At 62.3% G+C, this 17346-nt stretch overlaps 1 protein-coding gene across 1 annotated transcript in view; it reads right to left on the reverse strand.

Moving 5' to 3' along the window:
* Positions 1 to 17346, reverse strand: part of LOC102931771 (retinol dehydrogenase 12) — a 60181-nt gene that overhangs the window by 26033 nt on the left and 16802 nt on the right. The window contains exon 2 of the mRNA XM_037898498.2: positions 9310 to 9549. Coding sequence (XP_037754426.1) covers positions 9310 to 9549 — 240 coding nt within the window. The remainder of the gene's footprint in view (positions 1 to 9309; positions 9550 to 17346) is intronic.

Here is a 17346-nt window from a genome sequence, read left to right on the forward strand (position 1 = left end):
TGGGCAGACGTGGCTGGTATCTGGCACAGGGGAGGGGATTCTGCAGGCAGGGCTGGGCAGACGTGGCTGGTATCTGGGCACAGGGGAGGGGGGTTCTGCAGGCAAGGCTGGGCAGACGTGGCTGGTATCTGGCACAGGGGAGGGGGTTCTGCAGGCAGGGCTGGGCAGACGTGGCTGGTATCTGGGCACAGGGGAGGGGGGTTCTGCAGGCAAGGCTGGGCAGACGTGGCTGGTATCTGGCACAGGGGAGGGGGTTCTGCAGGCAGGGCTGGGCAGACGTGGCTGGTATCTGGGCACAGGGGAGGGGGTTCTGCATGCAGGACTGGGCAGACGTGGCTGGTATCTGGGCACAGGGGAGGGGGGTTCGGCAGGCAGGGCTGGGCAGACGTGGCTGGTATCTGGCACAGGGGAGGGGGTTCTGCAGGCAGGGCTGGGCAGACGTGGCTGGTATCTGGGCACAGGGGAGGGGGGTTCGGCAGGCAGGGCTGGGCAGACGTGGCTGGTATCTGGCACAGGGGAGGGGGTTCTGCAGGCAGGGCTGGGCAGACGTGGCTGGTATCTGGGAGCAGGGGAGGGGGTTCTGCAGGCAGGGCTGGGCAGACGTGGCTGGTATCTGGGCACAGGGGAGGGGGGTTCGGCAGGCAGGGCTGGGCAGACGTGGCTGGTATCTGGGCGCAGGGGAGGGGGTACTGCAGGCAGGGCTGGGCAGACGTGGCTGGTATCTGGGCACAGGGGAGGGGGTTCTGCAGGCAGGGCTGGGCAGACGTGGCTGGTATCTGGGCGCAGGGGAGGGGGTTCTGCAGGCAGGGCTGGGCAGACGTGGCTGGTATCTGGGCACAGGGGAGGGGGTTCTGCAGGCAGGGCTGGGCAGACGTGGCTGGTATCTGGCACAGGGGAGGGGGGTTCTGCAGGCAGGACTGGGCAGACGTGGCTGGTATCTGGGCACAGGGGAGGGGGGTTCGGCAGGCAGGGCTGGGCAGACGTGGCTGGTATCTGGGCGCAGGGGAGGGGGTACTGCAGGCAGGGCTGGGCAGACGTGGCTGGTATCTGGGCACAGGGGAGGGGGTTCTGCAGGCAGGGCTGGGCAGACGTGGCTGGTATCTGGGCGCAGGGGAGGGGGTTCTGCAGGCAGGGCTGGGCAGACGTGGCTGGTATCTGGGCACAGGGGAGGGGGTTCTGCAGGCAGGGCTGGGCAGACGTGGCTGGTATCTGGCACAGGGGAGGGGGGTTCTGCAGGCAGGACTGGGCAGACGTGGCTGGTATCTGGGCACAGGGGAGGGGGTTCTGCAGGCAGGGCTGGGCAGACGTGGCTGGTATCTGGGCACAGGGGAGGGAGGTTCTGCAGGCAGGGCTGGGCAGACGTGGCTGGTATCTGGGCGCAGGGGAGGGGGTTCTGCAGGCAGGGCTGGGCAGACGTGGCTGGTATCTGGGCGCAGGGGAGGGGGTACTGCAGGCAGGGCTGGGCAGACGTGGCTGGTATCTGGCAGAGGGGAGGGGGGTTCTGCAGGCAGGGCTGGGCAGACGTGGCTGGTATCCGGGCGCAGGGGAGGGGGTTCTGCAGGCAGGGCTGGGCAGACGTGGCTGGTATCTGGGCGCAGGGGAGGGGGTTCTGCAGGCAGGGCTGGGCAGACGTGGCTGGTATCTGGGCGCAGGGGAGGGGGTTCTGCAGGCAGGGCTGGGCAGACGTGGCTGGTATCTGGGCGCAGGGGAGGGGGTACTGCAGGCAGGGCTGGGCAGACGTGGCTGGTATCTGGCACAGGGGAGGGGGTTCTGCAGGCAGGGCTGGGCAGACGTGGCTGGTATCTGGGCACAGGGGAGGGGTTCTGCAGGCAGGGCTGGGCAGACGTGGCTGGTATCTGGGCACAGGGGAGGGGGTTCTGCAGGCAGGGCTGGGCAGACGTGGCTGGTATCTGGGCACAGGGGAGGGGGGTTCTGCAGGCAGGGCTGGGCAGACGTGGCTGGTATCTGGGCGCAGGGGAGGGGGGTTCTGCAGGCAGGACTGGGCAGACGTGGCTGGTATCTGGCACAGGGGAGGGGGGTTCTGCAGGCAGGGCTGGGCAGACGTGGCTGGTATCTGGGCGCAGGGGAGGGGGTTCTGCATGCAGGACTGGGCAGACGTGGCTGGTATCTGGGCGCAGGGGAGGGGGTTCTGCATGCAGGACTGGGCAGACGTGGCTGGTATCTGGGCACAGGGGAGGGGGTTCGGCAGGCAGGGCTGGGCAGACGTGGCTGGTATCTGGGCGCAGGGGAGGGGGTTCTGCAGGCAAGGCTGGGCAGACGTGGCTGGTATCTGGGCACAGGGGAGGGGGTTCTGCAGGCAGGGCTGGGCAGACGTGGCTGGTATCTGGGCCCAGGGGAGGGGGGTTCTGCAGGCAGAGCTGGGCAGACGTGGCTGGTATCTGGGCACAGGGGAGGGGGGTTCTGCAGGCAAGGCTGGGCAGACGTGGCTGGTATCTGGGCGCAGGGGAGGGGGTTCTGCAGGCAGGGCTGGGCAGACGTGGCTGGTATCTGGGCACAGGGGAGGGGGGTTCTGCAGGCAGGACTGGGCAGACGTGGCTGGTATCTGGGCACAGGGGAGGGGGTACTGCAGGCAGGGCTGGGCAGACGTGGCTGGTATCTGGGCGCAGGGGAGGGGGTACTGCAGGCAGGGCTGGGCAGACGTGGCTGGTATCTGGCACAGGGGAGGGGGTTCTGCAGGCAGGGCTGGGCAGACGTGGCTGGTATCTGGGCACAGGGGAGGGGGTTCTGCATGCAGGGCTGGGCAGACGTGGCTGGTATCTGGGCGCAGGGGAGGGGGTTCTGCAGGCAGGACTGGGCAGACGTGGCTGGTATCTGGGCACAGGGAAGGGGGGTTCTGCAGGCAGGGCTGGGCAGACGTGGCTGGTATCTGGCACAGGGGAGGGGGGTTCTGCAGGCAGGACTGGGCAGACGTGGCTGGTATCTGGGCACAGGGGAGGGGGGTTCTGCAGGCAGGGCTGGGCAGACATGTCTGGTATCTGGCACAGGGGAGGGGGTTCTGCAGGCAGGGCTGGGCACACGTGGCTGGTATCTGGGCACAGGGGAGGGGGGTTTGGCAGGCAGGGCTGGGCAGACGTGGCTGGTATCTGGGCGCAGAGGAGGGGGGTTCTGCAGGCAGGGCTGGGCAGACGTGGCTGGTATCTGGCACAGGGGAAGGGGGTTCTGCAGGCAGGGCTGGGCAGACGTGGCTGGTATCTGGGCACAGGGGAGGGGGTTCTGCAGGCAGGGCTGGGCAGACGTGGCTGGTATCTGGGCACAGAGGAGGGGGGCTCTGCAGGCAGGGCTGGGCAGACGTGGCTGGTATCTGGGCACAGGGGAGGGGGGTTCTGCAGGCAGGGCTGGGCAGACGTGGCTGGTATCTGGCACAGGGGAAGGGGGTTCGGCAGGCAGGGCTGGGCAGACGTGGCTGGTATCTGGGCACAGGGGAGGGGGTTCTGCAGGCAAGGCTGGGCAGACGTGGCTGGTATCTGGGCACAGGGGAGGGGGTTCTGCAGGCAGGACTGGGCAGACGTGGCTGGTATCTGGGCACAGGGGAGGGGGGTTCTGCAGGCAGGGCTGGGCAGACGTGGCTGGTATCTGGGCGCAGGGGAGGGGGGTTCTGCAGGCAGGGCTGGGCAGACGTGGCTGGTATCTGGGCACAGGGGAGGGGGGTTCTGCAGGCAGGACTGGGCAGACGTGGCTGGTATCTGGGCACAGGGGAGGGGGGTTCTGCAGGCAGGGCTGGGCAGACGTGGCTGGTATCTGGGCGCAGGGGAGGGGGTTCTGCAGGCAGGGCTGGGCAGACGTGGCTGGTATCTGGGCACAGGGGAGGGGGGTTCTGCAGGCAGGGCTGGGCAGACGTGGCTGGTATCTGGGCACAGAGGAGGGGGGTTCTGCAGGCAGAGCTGGGCAGACGTGTCTGGTATCTGGCACAGGGGAGGGGGCTCTGCAGGCAGGGCTGGGCAGACGTGGCTGGTATCTGGCACAGGGGAGGGGGGTTCTGCAGGCAGGACTGGGCAGACGTGGCTGGTATCTGGGCACAGGGGAGGGGGGTTCGGCAGGCAGGGCTGGGCAGACGTGGCTGGTATCTGGGCACAGGGGAGGGGGGTTCTGCAGGCAGGGCTGGGCAGACGTGGCTGGTATCTGGGCACAGGGGAGGGGGTTCTGCAGGCAGGGCTGGGCAGACGTGGCTGGTATCTGGCACAGGGGAGGGGGGTTCGGCAGGCAGGGCTGGGCAGACGTGGCTGGTATCTGGGCGCAGAGGAGGGGGGTTCTGCAGGCAGGGCTGGGCAGACGTGGCTGGTATCTGGCACAGGGGAAGGGGGTTCTGCAGGCAGGGCTGGGCAGACGTGGCTGGTATCTGGGCACAGGGGAGGGGGTTCTGCAGGCAGGGCTGGGCAGACGTGGCTGGTATCTGGGCACAGAGGAGGGGGGTTCTGCAGGCAGGGCTGGGCAGACGTGGCTGGTATCTGGGCACAGGGGAGGGGGGTTCTGCAGGCAGGGCTGGGCAGACGTGGCTGGTATCTGGCACAGGGGAAGGGGGTTCTGCAGGCAGGGCTGGGCAGACGTGGCTGGTATCTGGGCGCAGGGGAGGGGGTACTGCAGGCAGGACTGGGCAGACGTGGCTGGTATCTGGGCACAGGGGAGGGGGGTTCGGCAGGCAGGGCTGGGCAGACGTGGCTGGTATCTGGGCACAGGGGAGGGGGGTTCTGCAGGCAGGGCTGGGCAGACGTGGCTGGTATCTGGGCACAGAGGAGGGGGTACTGCAGGCAGGACTGGGCAGATGTGGCTGGTATCTGGGCGCAGGGGAGGGGGGTTCTGCAGGTAGGGCTGGGCAGACGTGGCTGGTATCTGGGCACAGGGGAGGGGGGTTCTGCAGGTAGGGCTGGGCAGACGTGGCTGGTATCTGGGCACAGGGGAGGGGGGTTCGGCAGGCAGGGCTGGGCAGACATGGCTGGTATCTGGGCACAGGGGAGGAGGGTTCTGCAGGCAGGGCTGGGCAGACGTGGCTGGTATCTGGGCGCAGGGGAGGGGGTTCTGCAGGCAGGGCTGGGCAGACGTGGCTGGTATCTGGGCGCAGGGGAGGGGGTACTGCAGGCAGGGCTGGGCAGACGTGGCTGGTATCTGGCACAGGGGAGGGGGGTTCTGCAGGCAGGGCTGGGCAGACGTGGCTGGTATCTGGGCGCAGGGGAGGGGGTTCTGCAGGCAGGGCTGGGCAGACGTGGCTGGTATCTGGCCGCAGGGGAGGGGGTTCTGCAGGCAGGGCTGGGCAGACGTGGCTGGTATCTGGGCGCAGGGGAGGGGGTACTGCAGGCAGGGCTGGGCAGACGTGGCTGGTATCTGGCACAGGGGAGGGGGTTCTGCAGGCAGGGCTGGGCAGACGTGGCTGGTATCTGGGCGCAGGGGAGGGGGTTCTGCAGGCAGGGCTGGGCAGACGTGGCTGGTATCTGGCACAGGGGAGGGGGTTCTGCAGGCAGGGCTGGGCAGACGTGGCTGGTATCTGGCTCAGGGGAGGGGGTTCTGCAGGCAGGGCTGGGCAGACGTGGCTGGTATCTGGCACAGGGGAGGGGGTTCTGCAGGCAGGGCTGGGCAGACGTGGCTGGTATCTGGCACAGGGGAGGGGGTACTGCAGGCAGGGCTGGGCAGACGTGGCTGGTATCTGGCACAGGGGAGGGGGTTCTGCAGGCAGGGCTGGGCAGACGTGGCTGGTATCTGGGCACAGGGGAGGGGTTCTGCAGGCAGGGCTGGGCAGACGTGGCTGGTATCTGGGCACAGGGGAGGGGGTTCTGCAGGCAGGGCTGGGCAGACGTGGCTGGTATCTGGGCGCAGGGGAGGGGGTTCTGCATGCAGGACTGGGCAGACGTGGCTGGTATCTGGGCGCAGGGGAGGGGGTTCTGCATGCAGGACTGGGCAGACGTGGCTGGTATCTGGGCACAGGGGAGGGGGTTCGGCAGGCAGGGCTGGGCAGACGTGGCTGGTATCTGGGCACAGGGGAGGGGGGTTCTGCAGGCAGGGCTGGGCAGACGTGGCTGGTATCTGGGCGCAGGGCAGGGGGTTCTGCAGGCAGGGCTGGGCAGACGTGGCTGGTATCTGGGCACAGGGGAGGGGGGTTCTGCAGGCAGGGCTGGGCAGACGTGGCTGGTATCTGGGCACAGGGGAGGGGGGTTCTGCAGGCAGGGCTGGGCAGACGTGGCTGGTATCTGGGCACAGAGGAGGGGGGTTCTGCAGGCAGAGCTGGGCAGACGTGGCTGGTATCTGGGCGCAGGGGAGGGGGGTTCTGCAGGCAGGACTGGGCAGACGTGGCTGGTATCTGGCACAGGGGAGGGGGGTTCTGCAGGCAGGGCTGGGCAGACGTGGCTGGTATCTGGGCACAGAGGAGGGGGGTTCTGCAGGCAGAGCTGGGCAGACATGGCTGGTATCTGGGCACAGGGGAGGGGGGTTCTGCAGGCAGGGCTGGGCAGACGTGGCTGGTATCTGGGCGCAGGGGAGGGGGGTTCTGCAGGCAGGACTGGGCAGACGTGGCTGGTATCTGGCACAGGGGAGGGGGGTTCTGCAGGCAGGGCTGGGCAGACGTGGCTGGTATCTGGGCGCAGGGGAGGGGGTTCTGCAGGCAGGACTGGGCAGACGTGGCTGGTATCTGGCACAGGGGAGGGGGTTCTGCAGGCTAGGCTGGGCAGACGTGGCTGGTATCTGGCACAGGGGAGGGGGGTTCTGCAGGCAGGACTGGGCAGACGTGGCTGGTATCTGGGCACAGGGGAGGGGGTTCTGCAGGCAGGACTGGGCAGACGTGGCTGGTATCTGGCACAGGGGAGGGGGTTCTGCAGGCAGGACTGGGCAGACGTGGCTGGTATCTGGGCACAGGGGAGGGGGTTCTGCAGACAGGGCTGGGCAGACGTGGCTGGTATCCGGGCGCAGGGGAGGGGGGTTCTGCAGGCAGGACTGGGCAGACGTGGCTGGTATCCTGGCGCAGGGGAGGGGTTCTGCAGGCAGGGCTGGGCAGACGTGGCTGGTATCTGGGCACAGGGGAGGGGGGTTCTGCAGGCAGGGCTGGGCAGACGTGGCTGGTATCTGGGCGCAGGGGAGGGGGTACTGCAGGCAGGGCTGGGCAGACGTGGCTGGTATCTGGCACAGGGGAGGGGGTTCTGCAGGCAGGGCTGGGCAGACGTGGCTGGTATCTGGGCACAGGGGAGGGGGTTCTGCAGGCAGGGCTGGGCAGACGTGGCTGGTATCTGGGCGCAGGGGAGGGGGGTTCTGCAGGCAGGGCTGGGCAGACGTGGCTGGTATCTGGGCGCAGGGGAGGGGGGTTCTGCAGGCAGGGCTGGGCAGACGTGGCTGGTATCTGGGCGCCGGGGAGGGGGGTTCTGCAGGCAGGGCTGGGCAGACGTGGCTGGTATCTGGGCGCAGGGGAGGGGTTCTGCAGGCAGGACTTGGCAGACGTGGCTGGTATCTGGCCGCAGGGGAGGGGGTTCTGCAGGCAGGGCTGGGCAGACGTGGCTGGTATCCGGGCGCAGGGGAGGGGGGTTCTGCAGGCAGGGCTGGGCAGACGTGGCTGGTATCTGGGCGCAGGGGAGGGGGTTCTGCAGGCAGGACTGGGCAGACGTGGCTGGTATCTGGCACAGGGGAGGGGGTTCTGCAGGCAAGGCTGGGCAGACGTGGCTGGTATCTGGCACAGGGGAGGGGGGTTCTGCAGGCAGGACTGGGCAGACGTGGCTGGTATCTGGGCACAGGGGAGGGGGTTCTGCAGGCAGGACTGGGCAGACGTGGCTGGTATCTGGCACAGGGGAGGGGGTTCTGCAGGCAGGACTGGGCAGACGTGGCTGGTATCCGGGCACAGGGGAGGGGGTTCTGCAGGCCGGGCTGGGCAGACGTGGCTGGTATCCGGGCGCAGGGGAGGGGGGTTCTGCAGGCAGGACTGGGCAGACGTGGCTGGTATCCTGGCGCAGGGGGGGGGGGTTCTGCAGGCAGGGCTGGGCAGACGTGGCTGGTATCTGGGCGCAGGGGAGGGGGGTTCTGCAGGCAGGGCTGGGCAGACGTGGCTGGTATCTGGGCGCAGGGGAGGGGGTACTGCAGGCAGGGCTGGGCAGACGTGGCTGGTATCTGGCACAGGGGGGGGGGTTCTGCAGGCAGGGCTGGGCAGACGTGGCTGGTATCTGGGCACAGGGGAGGGGGTTCTGCAGGCAGGGCTGGGCAGACGTGGCTGGTATCTGGGCGCAGGGGAGGGGGGTTCTGCAGGCAGGGCTGGGCAGACGTGGCTGGTATCTGGGCGCAGGGGAGGGGGGTTCTGCAGGCAGGGCTGGGCAGACGTGGCTGGTATCTGGGCGCAGGGGAGGGGGGTTCTGCAGGCAGGGCTGGGCAGACGTGGCTGGTATCTGGGCGCAGGGGAGGGGTTCTGCAGGCAGGACTTGGCAGACGTGGCTGGTATCTGGCCGCAGGGGAGGGGGTTCTGCAGGCAGGGCTGGGCAGACGTGGCTGGTATCTGGGCGCAGGGGAGGGGGTTCTGCAGGCAGGGCTGGGCAGACGTGGCTGGTATCTGGGCGCAGGGGAGGGGTTCTGCAGGCAGGGCTGGGCAGACGTGGCTGGTATCTGGCACAGGGGAGGGGGTTCTGCAGGCAGGGCTGGGCAGACGTGGCTGGTATCTGGCACAGGGGAGGGGGTTCTGCAGGCAGGGCTGGGCAGACGTGGCTGGTATCTGGGCACAGGGGAGGGAGGTTCTGCAGGCAGGGCTGGGCAGACGTGGCTGGTATCTGGGCGCAGGGGAGGGGGTACTGCAGGCAGGGCTGGGCAGACGTGGCTGGTATCTGGGCGCAGGGGAGGGGGTTCTGCAGGCAGGGCTGGGCAGACGTGGCTGGTATCTGGGCACAGGGGAGGGGGTTCTGCAGGCAGGGCTGGGCAGACGTGGCTGGTATCTGGGCACAGGGGAGGGGGTTCTGCAGGCAGGGCTGGGCAGACGTGGCTGGTATCTGGGCGCAGGGGAGGGGTTCTGCAGGCAGGGCTGGGCAGACGTGGCTGGTATCTGGGCACAGGGGAGGGGGTACTGCAGGCAGGGCTGGGCAGACGTGGCTGGTATCTGGGCACAGGGGAGGGGTTCTGCAGGCAGGGCTGGGCAGACGTGGCTGGTATCTGGGCACAGGGGAGGGGGTTCTGCAGGCAGGGCTGGGCAGACGTGGCTGGTATCTGGGCACAGGGGAGGGGGTTCTGCAGGCAGGGCTGGGCAGACGTGGCTGGTATCTGGGCGCAGGGGAGGGGTTCTGCAGGCAGGGCTGGGCAGACTCTGCTGAAGGTCTGTCCCCATCCCTGTGCAGCGCCACCAACCTGAGGCTCCGGCGTTATTGACCAGGATGTCCAGCCGCTTCTCCTCCTGCCGGATCTGCTCAGCAAAGCGCCGGATGGAGGCCATGTTGCTGAGGTCCACGATCCTCAGAGGCACGTTTGGATTCCCGGTGGCCCTCTGGATTTCCTCCGCGGCCGCCTGCCCCCGCTCTCTGCTGTGGCAGGCGAGGATGGTGCGGGCATTCCTGTGGGCCAGGTCTAAGGCGACGTATTTCCCGATCCCTGTGGGCACAGGCCTGCGTCACACGGTGCTGGTTACGCTGGCTGCTCTAACGGCCCCTTCTGCCTCCAGAACTCAGCCCCTTTGTTTGCCCCAGTGCCCGACACCTCTCTGCCATCCCTGCCAACATCCGCCCCGCCCCGGCGCGAAGGAGCAGGTCACTGGAGAGCGAGGAGGGTGCGGGACACAGCCGGGGGGGTCCTGTTTTCTTGAACTGGGCTTGCAGGAAGGGTTGAGCGGAGGGCCCGGGCAGTGGGGCAGGAAGGAGAGGGAGCAGGGGGGAAGCAGACAGGTAGGAGCAGGGCTTCCAGCAGTGGCCAGGCTGGAGCAATGGCAGCGGGAGTCCTGCAGATCCCAAGGTAACCGCGGGAGGTGGTGGGGAAGGGTTGAGGAGCCCCCCCCCCCAACGAGGGAGTAGGCCCCGGATGCCCTGCCCCTAGGAACAGCCACCCCCGGGCCCAGCGGCAGGGCTGGCTGCCCAGAGGGGCCGAGCAGCGGCACTGATCGACCCGCACGGCATGGGGCAGTCAGAGCAGCTCGGAGGACGCCTCTGTCCCAAGGAGCAGAGGGGTCTCGCTGCTGGCCCTGGGGAGCTGGGCCCCCTGCCTGCCCTGCCGGCGAGGGGCAGCGCTCAGCTCCCTGGGGCCTGGACTCGGTGTGGGGAGGGGAGAGTGGCCAGATGGGGCCCCGGGGGAGTGGGGGGAGGATGGCCAGACGGGATCCTGGAGGAGGAGGGGGAGGACGGCCAGACGGGGCCCTGGACGGGGAGGGGGAGGACGGCCAGACGGGGCCCTGGACAGGGAAGGGGAGGACGGCCAGATGGGGCCCCGGGGCAGGGGGGGGAGGACGGCCAGACAGGGCCCTGGAGGGGGAGGGGGAGGACGGCCAGACGGGGCCCTGGACGGGGAGGGGGAGGACGGCCAGATGGGGCCCCGGGGCAGGGGGGGGAGGACGGCCAGACAGGGCCCTGGAGGGGGAGGGGGAGGATGGCCAGACGGGGCCCTGGAGTGGGAGGGGGAGGACGGCCAGACGGGGCCCTGGAGTGGGAGGGGGAGGACGGCCAGACGGGGCCCGGGGGGTGGATGAGGAGGACGGCCAGACAGGGCCCGGGGGGCTGGGGGGGCAGGGGGTTTCACTATGTGGGTATGCACTGCGTCACCCCAGCTTTAGTTGCCTTCTCTCCCTCAACTGTTCCCCCCCCGCCTCTCCCTGCCCCGGCTCCTCACTCAGTGCCTCCGGCGCACCCCAGCCTGGCTGCCCAAACCCCCCTGCCAGGCCCAGCATGAGGCAATCGCTGGAGGGCAGCCAGCCGCCTGGGCCCCCGGGCGCTCGGCCCACGCCCCCCCCGCTGACCCAGGCCGATCTCAGTGCCTGCCGGGGGGCAGGCTGCGTCAGCGGCGCGAGGGCCGGGGCGCCCCCTCCCCACGGCGCTCACAGGCTCAGGCGGGTTGGTGGCTGCTCCACGGAGGGTCTCTAAGATTTGGCAATCAGCCCCCCTTCCCACCCGCTGCCTGTGGGGGCTCCAAGCTTCCCGGTGCGCCAAAGGGGGCAGAGGTCCAAAAAACAGGGGTGAGAATAGAGCCTCCGGGGCCGGGGGGAGTGGGGAGGGGCAGGGAAAGCGAGCAGCCTGCCGGCTCCATTCTGGTTTCTCACTCTTGGCTCCGGCTCTGACTCTGGCTCACCCTTCGGCTGAGGCTTTGGCTTCTGACTCCAGTTCTGCCCTTCAGCTTGGCCCCTCGGCTCAGACACCAGCTTCACCCTGAGACTGGCGCCTGATTCCTGGATCTACGCTTGGCATTTCCCCGGGCTTCCACCACAGCCGCCAGGCAAGGCCCTGGCAGCTTGCAGTTCGAGCAGCCCAGAAAAGACCAGGCATAGGAAGGGTGCAGGCTGAATGACGTGGAGGTCCCTTCTGGAACTACCACAGCAGGAGCCCTGCACCCGTAGGTGCAGACTCTGTGGGTGCTCCAGCCCTGGAGGCGTGGGGTGGAGGGGGGCAGGAAGAGGCAGGGCGGAGGGGGGGCTCAAGGAAGGGGTGGAGCAGGGGGTTGAGCACCCCCCCCCAGGTGTAGAGGCAGTTGGCACCTATGTCTGCACCCCCTCCCAACGCCTGGTAGTCCAAAGTGCAGCCAGCCACTGGCACCACGGCTGGCAAGGACTCAGAGGCTCTTTTACAGCTGAACTAGCTGGGTGGAACCCCTTAGCCGAGGGGCCCGGAGCAAGCCATGCATCGGGCCTGGCAGCCAACTAACAGAACGAGGGCAGGCAAAGACGTGTATCAGCCAGAACCAGCCCCTTCCCCCCATATGACTCCAGGTAATCTGCCAGACCCCGAGCCAACGCAGAGTGACCAAATTCCATCCCAGCTCTCCGCCGATGAAACGGACCGGCACCAAACCCAACCAAGACCCTCTGCCCCTCTGGGTCAGACAACTCCAGGACCCAGGTCCAGCAGCAGGGCCGGAGCTGGGTCAGTACCTCACTCCACCACACCATGAGCCACCCCACTGGAATCCTGACGCCCCTAACCGGAGCACCACTCCACTTCGTTTGACCCTCCCCTTCAGCACCCTGCAATGCCCAGCCTCCACTTGGAAGCATTGGTCGACTCGGACACAGCTGGTAACTTCATTGATCAAGAAATTGTCAAGGGTCATCGGGTTCCTACCCTCCACAAGGACTCCCCTCAGCTCGTTGAGACCATCAAGGGGTCACCTCTCTCTTTGGAGCCTGTCACCTACCAAACAGCACCTCTGGAGATCATCACCAGCAGCGGTCACGGGGAATCATGGAGTTCAGGGTGATCTGTGCCCCACGTTCACCAGTTGTCCTTGGTGCCCCTTGGCTTGTTGCCCATGACTCCCTAATTGGCTGGTAATCGTTGTTCACTGCAGTGCCAACGAGAATGCCTCCTGAGCCCCTGTCCACAGTCAACCATGCTCTGTGGTTCACTCCAACCCCCGAGACTCCAGGAGAGGCAAGCAGCAGGCCCAGCCACACCGAAGATTCCTGTCAAATACCTGGAATTTGCCAAGGTGTTTGACAAACCGAAGTCAGACCCCCTACCACCCCACTGCCATTACAACTGCCCTATTGAACTCGGCCCGGGAACAGAGATTCCCTTCGGATGCATTTATGCTCTCTCTGAGCCACAGCTCCAAGCCCCCTGGGAATAGCTAGAGGAAAACCTGCAGAAGGACTTTAACCTTGGTGCCGCTATATTCTTGGTAACCAAGAAGGATGGTTCTCTCCAACCCTGCATCGAAGACCTGTCACTAAATCAAATCACAGAATGCAATCGGTATCTCTGTCCCCTTATTAAAGAGTTCCTGCAGAGACCCCTCTTCATAAATGTACTCCTGGGTGGAGCAGATAGCATGGTCAGAATCAGCGAGGAGATGAGCCCGAGAGCGCTCTGAATGAAGCACGACCATTTTAAATATTTGATCATGCTGTATGGCCTCTGTAAGGCTCCCACTACCTTCCAGCGTTTCACAAATGACATCGTTAGGGACATCCTTGATCAGTTCATGGTCATCTAGGGGATGTTCTCATCTTCTCTGCAAATCAAGAGCTCCGTGACTGCTATGTATGTATCATTCCAGATAGACTTCGTCAGAACTAACTCTGTGCCAAGCCCGAAACATGCGAATTTGACAAGGACACAGTGGAGTTCCTCGGTTACATCATTTCCCCAGCAGAACTAACCCTGGACCCCACAGAGTAGCACCAACCACAGAGTGGAAGGCACCCTCTAATGTGCTGGGGGTTCAGCGATTCTTGGGCTTTGCAAACCTTAACCGGCAATTCACAGAACAAGGAGTAACAGTCTCAAGTTGCCGTGGGGGAACTGGGATTGTTTAGTCTGCAGAAGAGAAGAGTGAGGGGGGATTTACAGCAGTCTTCAACTACCTGCAGGGGGGTTCCAAAGAGGATGGAGCTCGGCTGTTCTCAGTGGTAGCAGATGACAGAACAAGGAGCAATGGTCTCAAGTTGCCGTGGGGGAGGTCTAGGTTGGATATTAGGAAAAGCTATTTCACTAGGAGGGTGGTGAAGCACTGGAATGGGTTATCTAGGGAGGTGGTGGAATCTCCATCCTTAGAAGTTTTTAAGGTCAGGCTTGACAAAGCCCTGGCTGGGATGATTTAGTTGGGGATTGGTCCTGCTTTGAGCTGGGGGTTGGACTAGATGACCTCCTGAGGTCCCTTCCAGCCCTGATATTCTATGATTCTATGAATTCATTAAGGGGTTTGTCATGCTGCACTCCATATGTTTTATGGAAATATCCTAATGAGTGTGAATATAATGTAACTGGAATATGCTTCATGCAAAAGGTCTCTTGTAAAATATCATTAAAAAGATTATAATCTACTGAGTGTGTTCACCCTATTTGTTTGCATGTTTCACTCTTGTCTCTGAAGCTAGAAATATAAAGTATAACTCTGAGCTACGATTGTAATTATTCAAAGTGTGGGCCATTGATGGTGGTTTAGAATCTTGATGGCTCCCATTGACTAGGACACTTGGCTGTCAATGGCTCTGTTTACTTGCAAGCCTTCCTGCGTACGTGTAAGCCAGCCCGGGAAGAATGGAGGTTGGGGGTCTCACAGGACATGTGATCAGGTCACATGATGCTGAAATCCATCTTAAATCTGGTACGTTTCCATTTAGAAGGACGGGTGGGGACCCGGAGAGACAAAAGATTCCCGCCTTGGGCCAAAGCTATAAAAGGGGGTGCAACAGAACAAAGGGGGCTGCCAGTCATGAGAAATCCCCTAGTTACCACCTTAGCTGGAACTAACAAGGACTGTACCAGGCTGCAGAAGATGCATGTGGGCAGCTGCCCCCATGCACCCCCTGGCTCCCCCCTCGCCGCGCTCGGGCTCTGCGGCTCCTGGGAGTGTGAGCCGCCACTGCCCCTCCGGCTCACATGCCCAGGAGCCGCAGAGCCCGAGCGTGGCGAGTTTAGCCTGGAGGTGCACAGGGGTTGGCGCATAAATGCATATTTAGGGTTCTTCAATAACTTGATATCCCATCACATTGCATTTTTGGCCTTTTGTGTTTGAAAAGCAGATTCTGTGTTCACCGTTGAAAATCTTGGTTACGTTCCAGAACAATGGCACAGAATTCAGAAGAAGCCCTGCCTAGATCATAGTTTATCATGCAAGATGGGAATTCTTCAGATTTCAGATAAAAAAAGACCAATTACATGGTTGAGGAGTAAATATAAAGTATTTTAATGTGTTTATAGAAAATGAGTTTGTTTATACTTGGACCATCACATCTTAAAAACAGTCGTGTTTTACTAACTGTAATATTGTTAAAAATTCACAAAGAAAGAAAATGATTCTGAAAGTTGAGGATGGAAAAAACAGCCATACGCACCACTGTTGTTTGCCTATGCACCTGTTATATCCTGTATTTAGACTACTATATGCCACAAGGGGCCACAGCAATGGTTCCCTTAACCCACCCAGCAATACTGTTAATCTATCCAACTATACTCTCAGCCCAGCAGAAGAATCTGTCCTATCTCGGGGCCTCTCCTTCTGTCCCTCCACCCCCACGAACATGATACAGTTCTGTGGTGACTTAGAATCCTATTTTCGACGTCTCCGACTCAAGGAATATTTCCAACACACCTCTGAACAACATACTAATCCACAGAGACCTCCCTACCAAGACTACAAAAAGAAGGATTCTGGGTGGACTCCTCCTGAAGGTCGAAACAACAGACTGGACTTCTACATAGAGTGCTTCCGTCGACGTGCACGGGCTGAAATTGTGGAAAAGCAGCATCACTTGCCCCACAACCTCAGCCGTGCAGAACACAATGCCATCCACAGCCTCAGAAACAACTCTGACATCATAATCAAAAAGGCTGACAAAGGAGGTGCTGTTGTCATCATGAATAGGTCGGAATATGAACAAGAGGCTGCTCGGCAGCTCTCCAACACCACTTTGTACAAGCCATTACCCTCTGATCCCACTGAGGGTTACCAAAAGAAACTACAGCATTTGCTCAAGAAACTCCCTGAAAAAGCACAAGAACAAATCCACACAGACACACCCCTGGAATCCCGACCTGGGATATTCTATCTACTACCCAAGATCCATAAACCTGGAAATCCTGGGCGCCCCATCATCTCAGGCATTGGCACCCTGACAGCAGGATTGTCTGGCTATGTAGACTCCCTCCTCAGGCCCTACGCTACCAGCACTCCCAGCTATCTTCGAGACACCACTGACTTCCTGAGGAAACTACAATCCATCGGTGATCTTCCTGATAACACCATCCTGGCCACTGTGGATGTAGAAGCCCTCTACACCAACATTCCACACAAAGATGGACTACAAGCCGTCAAGAACACTATCCCCGATAAAGTCACGGCTAACCTGGTGGCTGAACTTTGTGACTTTGTCCTCACCCATAACTATTTCACATTTGGGGACAATGTATACCTTCAAATCAGTGGCACTGCCATGGGGACCCGCATGGCCCCACGGTATGCCAACATTTTTATGGCTGACTTAGAACAACGCTTCCACAGCTCTCGTCCCCTAACGCCCCTACTCTACTTGCGCTACATTGATGACATCTTCATCATCTGGACCCATGGAAAAGAAGCCCTTTAGGAATTCTACCATGATTTCAACAATTTCCATCCCACCATCAACCTCAGCCTGGACCAGTCCACACAAGACATCCACTTCCTGGACACTACGGTGCTAATAAGCAATGGTCACATAAACACCACCCTATACCGGCAACCTACTGACCACTATTCCTACCTACATGCCTCCAGCTTTCACCCTGACTACACCACACGATCCATTGTCTACAGCCAAGCTCTACGATACAACCGCATTTGCTCCAACCCCTCAGACAGAGACAAACACCTACAAGATCTCTATCAAGCATTCTGACAACTACAATACCCACCTGCGGAAGTGAAGAAACAGACTTACAGAGCCAGAAGAGTACCCAGAAGTCACCTACTACAGGACAGGCCCAACAAAGAAAATAACAGAACGCCACTAGCCGTCACCTTCAGCCGCCAACTAAAACCCCTCCAACGCATCATCAAGGATCTACAACCTATCCTGAAGGACGACCCATCACTCTCACAGATCTTGGGAGACAGGCCAGTCCTCGCTTACAGACAACCTGAAGCAAATACTCACCAGCAACCACATACCACACAACAGAACCACTAACCCAGGAACCTATCCTTGCAACAAAGCCCGTTGCCAACTGTGTCCACATATCTATTCAGGGGACACCATCGCAGGGCCTAATAACATCAGCCACACTATCAGAGTCTCGTTCGCCTGCACATCCACCAATGTGATCTATGCCATCATGTGCCAGCAATGCCCCTCTGCCATGTACATTGGTCAAACTGGACAGTCTCTACGTAAAAGAATAAATGGACACAAATCAGATGTCAAGAATTATAACGTTCAAAAACCAGTCGGAGAACACTTCAATCTCTCTGGACACTCGATTACAGACCTAAAAGTTGCAATTCTTCAACAAAAAAACTTCAAAAACAGCCTCCAACGAGAGACTGCTGAATTGGAATTAATTTGCAAACTGGATACAATAAACTTAGGCTTGAATAGAGACTGGGAGTGGCTAAGTCATTACACAAAGTAAAACTATTTCCCCATGTTTATTCCCCCTCCACCCTCCACTGTTCCTCAGACGTTCTTGTTAACTGTTGGAAATGGCCCGCCTTGATTATCACTTCAAAGGGTTTTCTCCCCCCCTCCCCCTGTTCTCCTGCTTGTGATAG

This window comes from Chelonia mydas, chromosome 4, assembly GCF_015237465.2.
Source record: "Chelonia mydas isolate rCheMyd1 chromosome 4, rCheMyd1.pri.v2, whole genome shotgun sequence".
NCBI lineage: Eukaryota > Metazoa > Chordata > Testudines > Cheloniidae > Chelonia > Chelonia mydas.